At 39.7% G+C, this 15,058-nt stretch overlaps 1 protein-coding gene across 7 annotated transcripts in view; it reads right to left on the bottom strand.

Annotated features, from left to right (window-relative positions):
* The window catches only part of MYO6 (myosin VI), a 223,367-nt gene that overhangs the window by 101,238 nt on the left and 107,071 nt on the right, over positions 1 to 15,058 (bottom strand). For all 7 annotated transcript variants that reach the window (XR_014471746.1, XM_083177172.1, XM_083177171.1 and 4 more), the window contains exons 10-12: positions 13,859 to 13,939; positions 8,151 to 8,331; positions 1,103 to 1,247 (exon numbers count right to left, since the gene is read on the bottom strand). Coding sequence is in view for 6 of the 7 variants with exons in the window: in XM_083177172.1 (XP_083033298.1) it covers positions 1,103 to 1,247; positions 8,151 to 8,331; positions 13,859 to 13,939 (407 nt within the window). In the remaining variant the exon portion in view is untranslated. The remainder of the gene's footprint in view (positions 1 to 1,102; positions 1,248 to 8,150; positions 8,332 to 13,858; positions 13,940 to 15,058) is intronic.

Here is a 15,058-nt window from a genome sequence, read left to right on the forward strand (position 1 = left end):
ACAACATTTGGAGGACAGCTAACTGGCCACTCCTGGGCTATAGGCTACTCTTCATAAGGAGGACGTTTTTCAGATTTGGAAGGCATTATGGACTCTGTCATTTTTCTTCATGTCGGCCATGCCTACTTCTTATTGATAATATAATGTATTATTGTTAAGTAATTTATTAGTACATCTGAAATGATTGTGGACAGTTGTGTATCTCCATGTATGGAACTGTATACTTTAACATTGTTCCTTCCTTAATAAAAAATATGGTTTTAAAAAGGAAAAAAAACACACAACGTTTTGAGAAAAAAAAATTGCAAAAATAATGACTTCAAACAAGTTTAAATCAAGGCTTGCTAAGAAGATTAATATTTCACATTGCTAACTTCAACACACTGCACATATTGCCATCTTAAGCACATCCTTAGGAATATTCTCTAAATTGCAATACTTTTTAGCAGCCCAATACAAACATGACTACAACAATATTAGTCTCACGGGCTTCAACTAAAGCACTTCAGAGAAGAAACAGATTGCACAAAAATGACATTCTTGAGAAAAATGACAAAAAATGCATATGATTAGTAAATCTGAATATAAAAAAATGGATATGGAAAAAGACCATATCTAATTAGCAGACAACTAAATATAAGTGCTTGCATTATAGATAGGAAATGTACTGTCGCCATGCTATAAAACCTCCAGATATAATTTAATGCAAAGCTTAAAAGGAAATCTGGCTGTGTTTTCAATGCCTGAAATTCTAATTTACCCTAAACCAAGAGCGGAGGGTCAGACTGTACATACTGTAGTACATTCCTTCTTACTTTTGTTGGTTCCTGTGTGTAACAGACCAAACTGAAAAGGTACAGTATGTATACAGTCTGGCTTGGTGCAGGTATTTACGGTATATTGTATTTAGCAATCTGAGTCGGGCTTCTCATGTTTGGTCAGCTGCTATGAATTACCGCAAAGTGATAAGATAAAGAGTTTCAAGAAGCATAAGGCTTTTATTCACGGGGAAGAGGTCGTTTTTCAAGAAATAATCACTAATCATTTAATTGTTTGTATGTAGATATGAAAAATAATAAAAAAAAGTGTAACGCAATCTTACTTGATAACTGTGCCTTTGGTGCCCCCTGCTGTTGTAAGCATGACCCTTGTGGTTAGACTGACACGCAGATCATCTTCATCCAGTCCCAGAAGCACAGAACAGCATTGTAACGACGTACTAGATTTGTTCTTTAGAGCACAGCCACCTGGTGTTCAATACAACATATATGTCAGCAACACTGAGCTCTGCAGACAGGTTCTAAATTGGTTAACAGGGTTTGGCATTTATCCTAGCACATAGGCATTTGTCCAAAAGGTGCATACTACACAATCTGTTCTTTTATTTGTCACTGGCAAAAATAAAAACTCTGTAGAAGGCAAAATAAGAGAAAGCAGTTTGAAAACAAGAACACTAAATGGTTTCAGTGCTCTAGTGGAAATAAGGAGAAACTGATACAGTACTAACTGCACATTCATAAACATATACAAATATTACGTGTGTGTGTGTGTGTGTGTGTGTGTGTGTGTGTGTGTGTGTGTGTGTGTGTGTGTACACCTCAACGGTGTATTTACATAGAAAATTAGAAGTACTTTGGTACTCTCAAAACAGACAACAGTGATTGCATTACTGAAGATAAGACAAGTACACAACACCTTAATAATTCTAAATGCAAAATGCTAACCTTTAAAAATGTCTTATTTAAGGTAAAGTGCAATGGTTCTATAAACTTTACCAGAAGTTACAGCTAGCTAATCTTAGCACAGATCTTTGTTTTCTAGGTAATCATGACTAATGTTAATGTAAGGCGATAAAACAAAAGTCTCACAATTTTATTACATCAGACCATTAGCACTTGGTTCGATGGTAGATTAAGCACACCAACATGGTAAATGCAATGCCACTTCAGCTAGGCAATCTGTATACAATAGAGTAGTAAACTTTACACAAAGTCAAAAGAGACCACAACCATTATAAGAATACGGTAGATGAAAAACAATAGGCAAGCAGGCATGATTAGTTCATGAAGTGTCACCAGCAGTTTGCATGGCCTATCCATACTGCGTTAGGGATCAGGACTGGCTCTATACATGCTCCACCGGAGCAGCAGCCCAAAGGTGCCACCTTTTGTGGGGTCACGGTTCTCCTGGCCTAAATGCATGAAAATTAAAGTGAGCTTGAGGGAGGCTCTGTCTCCAATTGCTTACCGCTAAGCTAGGCGTCTCAAAGCTCGGATTAGGCTGCCAGCAATCCCTCTATGGCTAAAGCACAGTAGTCCAGGACACACCATATTGCAGCAGCAGCAGCAGCAGCAGCACCTGGAGACTGGGGGGTACTCAGGAGGCTGCTGACATTAAGCGCAGCTTAGTTTCCCTCTACCCCCTTGGCCCCTCCCCTCCCAGCTCACCGACCTACACCCATTCCAGTGTCTCCCTCTTCTACAGCACAGTGTCGCACATTATCTCACTGCCACCCACTCTCTTCTTACCTCCCAATCTCAACCAGCCCACTGACCCATCTCACTTCCCCTCCCCACCTTAAATCCCCAGGACACTGCCCCCACCTCACCCATTATAATGTCCACCCATCAAGCCCAGGGTCCCCTAATATTTTCATCAGTTTATATGATTGAAGAGGGTTGCTCAGATAGTTGCAGCATAGCCGTAATATAATAAAATATTGCTCATACCCAAGTATTCAACTCATATGTCTATATTTGACTACAGTATGTTTAAAAAATATCTATCTATCTATCTATATAGAGGTAACGATAGTGGCACTCCTAGGGACTTGTAAATGACTGGACACAAATGCAGATTACTCCAACGTTTCGGATTTTACTCCGGTTCTTTACTTGACAACGGAGTAAAATCCGAAATGTTGGCGTAATCTGCGTTTGTGTCCAGTCATTTACAAGTCCCTAGGAGTGCTACTATTGTTACCTCTATATTTACCCCTGAGTGCAGCACCCGGGCAGCTGACCCCCAGATACATGGAGTGCCGGTATTAGTCTATATATATATATATATATATATATATATATATATATATATATATATATATATATATATAGATATATATATATCTATCTATCTCAATATAATGAGCAGTGACAATATAGGAGGACACATCTGTAAGTGATTATGGGCGGGATGTTCTAACATCCTCTGCCCATTTGTGCTCCCCTTTGCCGACCACCGCATTGTTAATAATCGCATATGCTCTAACATATGCGATTATTAACGCAAGGGACCGTTCTTGCGATAAGAGCTGTCCCTTGCAATGCGGTACCGGCGCTGGACATCTGGGTCAGAGACCCGGGAGTCCGTCTGCGCATGGGCAGAGTGACGGGGACGGCGGGGGGGGCATGCTGGGAGGGATCCGTGATGGATCTCTCACAGTAGCGCTGCAGTAAGAAGCCCATAGGCTTTAACAGGGAAATTCCCTCTGCAGCGCTGCCACTGCGGAGGGCCATTGGAGCATACAGAAATTTGGTAAAAACCCAGATAACGGGGTTTTTATCGAATTTCTGCTTTAGAGAATCTCCCACTATGTGACCTTACCAATAAGAACAGTATGTACAGATAGACACTGAGTTCAGAAAATACCAATGGAATAAAGATGTGGGGAAGTGGCCAGAACTTAATCCAACTGATGGCTACCCCAAACTAAGTGTTCAAGATTAATGAGTCTTTTACAGGGGTGATGAATATATAAAGAAAGGCAGATAATACCACAGGAATGGTGTATCAAGTTCTGTACACAGGACATGTGGTCACCCCCTAAGGTTACAGGAGAAAAAGTTCCACATCCAGCAAAGGAACGGTTTAGAGCAGGCATGTCCAACGTTGGCCCTCCAGATGTTGTGAAACTACACATCCCAGCATGCTTTGCCACAGTTTTGCTATTAGAGAATGCTAAAACTATGGCAAAGCATGCTGGGGGATGTGTAGTTTCACAACATCTGGAGGGCCAACGTTGGGTACTTGTGAATTATCCGGGCAGCCGATTTTGTCCTTAAGTTTGGTTAACTTAAGGACACCCGACCGACGCGATGCCCGCGATTTAGCCCCAAATCGGGGGCATCGCGTCGGTCGTGGCCGTTATAAGGGGCCGCGACGCGATGCCCACGATTTCCCATAGACAGTAATGTTAAAAGACACGATGGACCCGATTTCCCATAGACAGTAATGTTAAAAGACGCGATGGACCCGATTTCCCATAGACAGCAATGTTAAAATAAAATGACAATGTGAAATTGGCCAATATGTTTTAAAAAAAAAGTTTCATGGCCCCCCACCACCGTTAACGCCACCCCGCTATTGACGCCAACCCGAAGCGTGGCGAGCGCAGCGAGCCCTCGAGTAGCGGCGGTACGCGTCCTCCGACCTTTTCATGCCCTACTATCCACTAGGGCGTGGAGTGAGAATAGAATAGTGTGGCGAGCGCAGCGAGCCACCGAGCCCGAAGCGTGGCGAGCGCAGCGAGCCCCGCGTGGGGACGCGGACACCTGTGAAGCCCGCAAGGGCACGCGGAAACCTGTGAAGGTGTCCGCGTCCCCTCGCCACGCTTCGGGCTCGGTGGCTCGCTGCGCTCGCCACACTATTCTATTCTCACTCCACGCCCTAGTGGATAGTAGGGCATGAAAAGGTCGGAGGACGCGTACCGCCGCCCCTCGCGGGCTCGCTGCGCCTGCCACGCTTTGGGTTGGCGTCAATAGCGGGGTGGCGTTAACGGTGGTGGGGGGCCATGAAACATTTTTTTTTAAACATATCCAATGTGAAATGGCCATATTGGCCAATTTCACATTGTCATTTTATTTTAACATTGCTGTCTATGGGAAATCGGGTCCATCGCGTCTTTTAACATTACTGTCTATGGGAAATCGGGTCGGAAATCGGGTCCATCGTGTCTTTTAACATTACTGTCTATGGGAAATCGTGGGCATCGCGATGCCCACGATTTCGGGCGCGATGAAAAAATCGGCAGCCCGGATAACTCACAAGTACCCAACGTTGGACATGCCTGGTTTAAAGTAAGGGCAGTTAAGTTATGGAATACTCTACCAGAGAAAGTTGTGATGGCAGACTCAATTAATACGTTTAAAAAGGATTAGAAATATTTTAGCAGAAAAAAGTATCCAAGGTTATAACCATTAATGATAATGTATAATAGTGGACCAGCAGAAAGCCAGGGATTTTGGTTTAAAACGATTGGTAGTGACCTTTTATGGGTGCTTTATAAATATAGGCTATGCACCGCAGGAGATCAAATATTGGGGTAAATGTATTAACTCTGAAGAAGAGATAAACTGGAGATACAGTGGAGAGAAGTTAAAAGGAGATAAAGCACCAGCCAATGAACTGTGTTTGAAAATGACATTTGGGAGTTGATTGGCTGGTGCTTTATCTCCTTTTACCTTATATCCACTTTATCTCCAGTTTTTCTCTTCTCCAGGCTTAATTTGATTTTCATCAACTTTCATTGAGATTCGGGTGCTAAAACACAGATGTACTAAGACTTAAAAATGAATATACAAAAAAAAAAAAAATCTGTTAGTACATGTGTTATAGCCCCTGAACCTCGAAATCTATAGATACAAATTGTCCCTTCTTAAATATACCCCCAGTGTATTTTCATACAGTTGTGATAAATTCAGACAACGAAAAGGTATTCTCTATTTCAACAGCTGTTGATATCCTTGACAGGATAAACTATATAGATAGATAAGAACATTTAATTGACTGTCTATATTTATAACACATTTAGATTCATTATTAGATTTATTGTAGATAATCTTTTGTAAAATTCACAAAACAGCACGGGATCATTAACCCACTGCATTGAATAGAGAAACTTTATACATGAAAAAAAAAAACAATGAACCCATCCAATGAGTTATGAAAATTGTGGTAATAGACATTAGAAGCTTTTGGGAAGCAACGTGGTGTTTTAAAGTGACTCATGTAGGGGTACAACAGAACATTAATAAAGGTATTGAGAGATGGCAATGCTTACAAATACCAAGGTTACTAACCTCTAGATTAATCTAGCAATAATTGTAATATTAAAAGTAATAAAATACAACACAATTATGAAAGCTTTTACTGCAAAATAAATAATAAGCTACTTGTTTCCTAGAATGGCGCCCACTAAGCAATTTGCTTAGTGGGCTATTCTGCGTAGGAAAATTGCATCGCATGGGCCAATTTAGGGCCATGCGATGTGCGATGCGATTTTCCTATGTAATTTATTCACTGCTCTCTCTGCCCCGGGCCATCGTATCTGCCGCAAAATCACATGTAATCGCATGCGATTTTATAGGGTGTGCGATGTCATGACATTAGCTATACAATAATATGATTGTATGTCCCCAAAATAGGCTTAACACCCCCCCCACCACCACCACTATACTATCCACACCACCCCGAAGCGTGGAGAGCACAGCGAGGGGAGGCAGAGCGCATCCTCCGACCTTTTCATTACCCCACTATCCACGTCGGCGTGGAGTTGATTTTATATAGTGTGGGAGCGCAGCGAGCCCCGTGAGGGGACGCGGAATACATGTTAAGTAATACGCGTGCACTCGCCGCACTATATAAAATCAACTCCACGCCGACGTGGATAGGGGGGGAATGAAAAGGTCGGAGAACGCGTTCCGCAGCCCCTCGCCACGCTTCGGGCTGGCGTGGATAGTGGGGGGTGCAATAAACCTAATTTGGGGACATACAATCATATCATTGTATACCAAATGTCACGGCATCGCACACCCTATAAAATTGCATGCGATCGCATGCGATTTTGCAGGACATGCAATGCAATGCGATGCGATATAGTGAGGTACAATGACCTTCGAAAAATTTACATTAAAAAATTGCATTGCATGCCGTTATAATGGCCCATGTGATGCGATGCGTTTTCCCTACGGTGCCGTACGTAGGAAATCTGGGCGCCGTTCTAGGAAACAAGTACCAATAATAACAAAAAATATATACACTAAATACTGTGCCACTGTAACGTACAAGAAGTTTATAACTATGCAATCAATCTTTAGAATGTTTGACAATGTTCCTATGCAGAGCTATTATACAACATTAGACATTCTAACTGCAAAGCATGCTGCCCTAGCCTTCTCTGCTTAAAACCATTTAAATCCCCCAGTGAGCAAGTGTTAAAACTTTCACCAGATGATCACCAAGGTACACATTCGACTCCAGGAAAAACTCCATTTGCAGTCATATTATTGCCTGAGTACATCAAACACAACTTTTTTGAGTCAGTGAGTAAAATGATAAATAAATCCCTTAGCTCTCATTACATCCAACAAAATGCAACTTGCTTTTGACACCCAAAGCCACAATATCACACAGCAAGTCAAGGGCAAGCAAACTGCGAGAGAAACTCATAGCTGTATAACAAATTCATAGCTGTACAATCACAGCATGGTTCTTCTAAAAAAAAAAGGTCTCTAAAAAAAACCATTAAACCATATATAAATATATAAAAGAACACAAAAATATGACTTTTAAATATTTGAAGCTTTGAACGAAAGAGCTTATTATTGCGGCTTCTGTTTATATAATGTATATAATATATCTTTCCCTATCAGAGTAGAGCATGTTTACTGTTCTGGATAGGACAGTAACACTGCAAAACTAGCCCCTGCCCAGAAAGGGTTATCATCCTCATCTTACTGTGATCACAACAAAAGGTGCAGTGACAAGGCAGTATAACTGTGACCAATCTGTCAACTCCACCAATGACTTGACAAAGGAGACGTTCTGCAGCACACCTGCAATGCTGCAGTCACACAACAGTGCATTTTCATTGTTCCTTTAAGACCTTTACAAATCAACTGTGCAGATGGTTGACCCATTTTCCTGTAATCAAATAAAACCTTACATTTGGTCAAAAAGTAGAGTTTCAAAAACCCATTTTTCTTTTAGTTTCTGTCTATAGTGTACTTATGAGAACAAATTTCTACATGCAATTTAAAGTACAATTTATTCCTACTTTAAAAAGAACATTGTGCTTACTGACTCAAATCAAATTCTTATCATTTCAGATGACATTTACAGTGACAGAATAATAGAATAAAATGTCTCCTAACCGGAGGAGCTCCCAGCTTCTTCAAAATCAATGTTTCCAAGGTGCAGGACACCAGCAACCACTCGGAAAAGATCAAGTTTCTCGGTGTCATCCAAGCCAATCTTCTTCATAGCGATGCACATACGATTGAAATCCCCATGGTCATCTAAGAGTGGATCCTTTAGTGAGCCATGTTTGAGGTACTACAAAGAAATATTATGGTCAATATATACTGTAGATTTGGAAATAAAAGAAAATACATTAATATATTTGATCTGAACAGCTAGGATTCTAAACACACTCAGGGCAGATTCAATTACACAAAGGATGTCATTAGCAACTTGGGTTGTACGTGTATAAACCAGTTACTGTAGCCTGATTCTACTAGCATTCCCACAGGCTGCAAGTAGAAAGGGGAAGGTAACATGGAAACCCACCCTTATGGCCTTTCCATCAGGACTCGTTCTGAATTGAAACTGCCCCCTAATGTTACTAAGAAGCAGACTGAGCATGCAAAAGTAAAAAATATAATATTAATGTGTACACATCGCCTACACAGAAGAGAAAGTGATTTTATGGCTAAATTAATGTTTACTAAAACCACTGAGACAAGAGCCTAGTGGATTGATTGAGCAAAGGTTCAACCCACAAAATGACTGTCTCCACTATGTGTAAGTGATGAATTCCCATTAGACAAAGCAACTATTTATGAAGGAAGTATATAGTAACTAAAGTAATATAAAAAACTCATGATAAAATTAAGTAGAAGCGTGAAGGCATAAAATCAACTAAAAACACTTTGCTTTATGGGCATATGGTTGTCTTGGATATAATGACATTTTAATTTGTGTTCCATGTATATTTAAGTACTCATTCACCCATAAAACAAATATGCATGCAGAGCAGTTCCTCACTCTATCCTGGAAGATAATTTAAGCATGCTTTATTAGGCAATGCTCGCGGAAACACCACAGAGTATTAGAAGCTCACAGAGAGAACTTTACAAAGCCAAGACTTGCTTCCGTTTGTACGTCATGCATCTGCAAATTCACACCACGCTTCTCTACACACCATCAACACTAAGCTAAAAATAATTGCAGGGTACATGAAAAATACCTCATCTTCCTGATATATAATGAAGGAGGCAAAAAAGCAATTTGGAGAGTTAATTGTACATTTGTTGTATGCAGCAGCAGCAGTTTATACACAAGGCAGAATGATCAGATTACCAGCTAATGACCTAATAGCAGCCAGTTTAGAATGAGAATGGAACTTTAGTGAGTTAGCCAGTAATATTGGGGCATTTCTAACAGTGAAAGAAGGATGCAATCCTTTCCAAACACATTTTTCACTTTACTAATCTAAAAAGGATCGTTTCAGCTAAGTGCTGAATAACTGTCAGACACTTTTACACAACAGTCATTTACATTTAAAAAATAAAGCTGCTGGCTAACAATAAGGGGGAAATTTACTAAAGGAAATTTGTAAAAAAAATAGGTGTATTTGTATCCAGAAATACACTTATTTTTGACATTTACTATCCCGAAAATACGGCAATTCGTATTCGTATTGATGTGTTATCAATACGACTACGAATTGCCGTATTTTCAGGATAGTAAATGTCAAAAATAAGTGTATTTCTGGATACAAATACACTTATTTTTTTTACAAATTTCCTTTAGTAAATTTCCCCCTATATCTCTACCCATGGCTCCCACCACCTCAATCCATGCATAATATGGAGGAGCAGTTGAAAGACCATTCACATCTTCCTGCTAGTGCTGGTATCCCATTTGTGAGTGTCCGAAAGGGGGGATGGAGTAGGAGTTGCAGGAGGATTTAATGAGCAGGTCACTCATTCGCCGTTTTTGTTGTCCTAATCAACCAACTAGATTGGCTAATGGTATTGTCAGCTCTGCCATGACTATTAGGGCGAGATTTAATAGACTATTAGACTATTGCAATTTTTTGCTATTCTTAGACTTTTCTTAGACTTTTGCCATTTGTTCGCAAAAACCTGCCGAATACACACATTTTCCGAAAAATCACACATTTAATAGGATGCGAATTGCACAAAAAAAATAAAATCACACTTTTTGCTGATATAATCGCACATTTTGACCTGTCAAGTTTTCTCACACTTCAATTCACATCCAAATGTTTTCCCAATATAAAGTATACAGCTTGCAAATTTTTATAGGGTGCGATTTTTAGTAAACGTTACCAAAAATCACAGACCAGGTTCTGACAAGTGAATTTGACAGAACCATGCACAGATCATTGAGATCTGTGCATGCTTTTGTCTTAATAAAATGTGGGAGTATGATTTCTTTCCACAGGAACTCCAAATAGATTCTACATGGACAAGAGGACAGGCCAACGGTGGACCCATGTATGTGTGGATCATTGTAGTATGTAATAAACTTTTACTACTCGTATGTGTGTGTATGTTGTTTTAACTATTTGTACTGTTGTGGGACTATAAGTCTCAAAAGGTCCATTAATGCCTTGCATGCTGGAAGTTGTGGTTCTCCAAGTCCCTGCATGCGGTGCAGGCTTGCTGGGACTTGTAGTTCTACAACAATACACAATAGTTTGATCTATTTTTCACCATTTATTAACCCTGGTGCCCACCGCCCAAGGGGCATGGTGGACAGCCCTGGGCTTCAGCCTGGACAGGGGTCACTCTGGAGGGGGAGGGCCTTTATTTGGGGGGTCCCCATTCCTCCAGGGTCCCTGCCCGGGCTGACCAGCCACAGGTTAATGCTTTTGCCCAGGGGAAATTATGTAAAAAGTTTCCCCTGGCTCTGGCATTACCCTGTTCGCTGTTTGGGCCCGGTGCTGGTTGTTAGAATACGGGAGACCCCTAGTCATTTTTTCCCCAGTATTTTGCGAACCAGGTTTTAGAAACTTTGAGGAGCCCATGTGTTTTTTGTCCCCTGAATTTCTGAAATTAGTTCCGGTTCTTTGAGCCCGGGCTGGTTATGATCAGGAGGGGGGACCCCACAACATTTTTTTGTTTTGTTTTTTTACACAAATCGCACGTGTGCATTAATTTGCATTTTCATGCCTAAAACTCGCACATTTTCATGACTAAGATTCACACCATATCACATTTTTTTCTGCAAATTCGCATCTCATTGAATAGTAATTTTTTTCAAAAATGTCTCAATTTCAGAAAATGCGATTTCAGAAACTTACTAAAAATCGCATCCCATTAAAATCTCACCCTTGGTGTAGATGAATTAGAATCATTGCCTTTGAAAATAATTTTTCTGATCCAGAAATAACTGAGTGCAATGAAAAACATGTCACTTACTGATCAATTAAAATATAATGGCTTCAAACAAGCTTGCCCTTGCTGCCAAGCCATTAAAAACACACACTTACTTCATTGGCTGTTTGCAATAACAGAGCAGTAGGTGATTCAAGAACAACAAAAACGGCATTCGCATTAATTTACAAGCTATGTCAGCAAACAAATCAGTTAATGTGTATGCGTCACAGAGCTTTGCAGATCAGTAGTAAAATATGGACCAAAAGAAAGTCACAGAGGTCAATGACATATATAACTTTTTTAACCAAAAAGGCAGAGCAATGCAAAACAGCTACTTAAAATTAGGACTGATACTGAACAGTATGTCTGTTGTTATAGTTGTTATATGCCAAGGGCTCAGGTGTAAGAAACAATCAAAACATTAATTATACAGAGTATATTTAGAACACAAGTGCAAAACAGACAAAGCTGTAAGCATCTTGGAAACTGTCAACAACACTGTGACCAACACTGGGACCAGCTGGTAGGAAAAATGGACTCCACTGTTTATTCTACAGGCTGTGTGTAAAGCACAGTGACCATGGGAAGTAGATGCGTACAGCACATGGGCCACGGCAAGGCAGTGTGTGGGACGCAGGCGCAACTGCACGGTAGTGTGTAGGGCATATTGGGTCATGACAAGGCAGTGTGTAGGGCACATCGCCATGTAAAGGCAGTGTGTAGGGCACATAGGACCACAGTAAGGCTGAGTGGAACATATATCTGTGTCATAAGACACCACTTCTGTGCACATAAGAGTAATTTGGTATCATTTGCAGATGAACGGGCACTTGCTTTTACAGAGAAGAGAAGTATGGACATTACTTGTAAAACACAGAATACAAGGAACATTGTGATTCATTTGGAAGAGCAGTAACAAAATATATTTTATGGAATAAGTTTATTGAAATTAGAAAAAAGGGTGCATAGGACTCATTGTTAGGTCGCTCCTTTCGGAAAAATAGGGCACATAAATATCCACTCTGTAAAAGAACTTAATGTTTGCACCAAGTCAGAGTTAGCAGTCTTTAGCTGTCATCCCATCATTTGTAATTCTGTAATATACATTGGGTGTTTTTGCTCCAAGCGTGTATGGACAGCTATGATGGGGAAAATCGCTGGGCTGAAAATCACTCTGGACAATTTTCGATCACCCAAGCGATTTACGCAGGGGTGGACTGCTTTCCATAGCAGGACATTATGGAAGGCCGTCCACCCTGTTGCTCATCTGCTGGTAGAACCAGCAGATGAGTGGAAGCCACCAGCGATGACACAAGAGCGTGTATCAGATAGGGCAGCATGGACGGTGTAATGGTTAGCATTACTGCATCACAGAACTGAGGACATGGGTTCAAATCCCACCATGGCCCTAACTGTGTGGAATTTTTATATTTTCCCTGTGCTTGCGTGGATTTACTTTGGTTTCCTCCAACAATCCAAAAATATACTGGTAGGTTAATTGGCTCCTAACAAAATTAATCCTAGAATGAATGCATGTATGCATAAATGTGGTAGGGAATATAGATTGTAAACTACACTGAGGCAGGGACTGATATGCATTACAGATGTGCAGGTCCGGATTTACCCGGATCTCAAAACGGGATCTTATTCACTATCCAGCTGTCACATGTTTTGGAGCAAAAACATGTGACAGCATATAGCCAATAAGATCCCGTTTTGAGATACAGGTAAATCCGGACCTGCCCATCTCTAATATGAATGTTCAAATATTCTCTGTAAAGCGCTATATAAATAACTGGTGATAATAATAATAATAATAATAATCACAGCTCATCACCAAGCCATACACACTGGGCGGCTTTTGAGCTGAAAGCAGCTCAAATGGAAAAACTGAGCTGCATTCAGCTCAAAATCGCTCAGTGTGTATGGGCCTTAAATCCAAACTGTACTTCACAGTAGAAATAATGTAATAAAAAGCTAAATCTACATAATTACTTCCCTTTAACGATTAATTTAAGATATAGATTGGACCAAATAAAGCAGTGTTTCAGAAAGGCATAGACAGTGCAAAAAGGTTGGGCTTTGATGCCTTTGTATATTTGTTACGTCTTCTCCTCAGAGAACATTACTTGAATTGCAATTAGAAAACTATCCTGCTGCACAAGGACAACCCCAGGGTGTCCTGCAGTGTGCACTGATTACCCATAGTAAATAAGGCCTATAAAGTATAGAACTGTGGATTGTTCCTGGCACTTCACTTATTTTCATTTCAAGTGTAAAGGTCTGAAATTAAAGGCTTTTAGAGGGGAGGTCAAAATATAAATCTACGCTATTAGCAATATAAATCCACCATTTAGACCCTTTAAAACCCTTTTGTAAAAGGGCTGATGAAAATTGAAATCATTGTTATCAAGCATTCCATTTATGTGCATGGTACACAGTGGTTACTGTACCTCAGGACTCTTGCGGTTCTGTAGAATTTGCTTATCGGTGTCCTTATTTGCAAAGTACCTGGTGCAACCACGATTCAGATACTGTGGAAATGCACAGACAGAAAATCAATTATACATATTAGAAAGTAAATATGTAATATAAAATATTACAATCATTATATTGTCATACTGTATTTGCAAGAGTGGTTAAGGTCTGCATTTCCACACAAAGATATCAGCACTTGTCATAATAAAATCATGTTGGCAAATGCATGTTTAGGGTCATATGGAAACCATATTTTTTTAGTATTAGAGCATACTGTATTCAATTAAATGGGAATTATCCATACATAATTTAGATAGAAATGTATAAAAAAAAAAAAAAAAAAACAAGCATGACTTGAAATGCAACATAATTTATAAATTATAAAAACATTAGTTATCAGCCCTTCAAAACAATGGAAAATCATAACAGTCAGTGCTGGCGGTTGTGCACACCTGAATGAAGCAACATTTAATTTTATTTGCTGGGTGCCGCCATCTAGTGGACACCGCCATCCAAAAAACTTTAATTCACCCCATAGATGTAAGGAGAAGTGGTCATCTTTTCTTATATAGGATTTATGAAGAAGTAGTTACACATAACAGAGTGTTACAACTGAATTTTAATAAATCTTTCAAATAATTCTACTTCTACATCTTAAAAAGAAAGGGCAACTAATAATTTAGTACAAAATAACATAATAGGGTCAAGATGAAAACTAAAGAATCTCCCAAACACTGTAACTGGCCATACGGTCCTGCAACTCGGATAGAGGAGGTCACATCTTTTTTTTTTTTTTTTTTAAGTGGAAATCATTTACAGGGCATGGCTTTAAAAAAAAAAATTTGAGTTTGGCCATCGCCCTGCACCTTAAGCGCACTTGGACACTATTACATATGCCCCTTGTTTGCATAACAAAACGTAATTTATAACATGGCTTGAAATAAAAATCCTTCTATTTCAATTATAATAGGAAAATCATTTGGAAGTCACTTTGTTATACATGAAAGTAAATTATCAAAGATTCATCAGTATTATGAATACAGGTTCGGGAGCTCTCTCAAGAGACAGGAAAATTGGATTAAGGTTCAGTTAGTCGTTAACAGCAATTCAACTCACAAGCTGTTAGAAACAGGTATAATTATTGAAATGCCTTATAGCATTTATAATTCAAAACA

The sequence above is a fragment of the Crinia signifera genome, chromosome 3, assembly GCF_055691185.1.
Source record: "Crinia signifera chromosome 3, ASM5569118v1, whole genome shotgun sequence".
Taxonomy (NCBI): domain Eukaryota; kingdom Metazoa; phylum Chordata; class Amphibia; order Anura; family Myobatrachidae; genus Crinia; species Crinia signifera.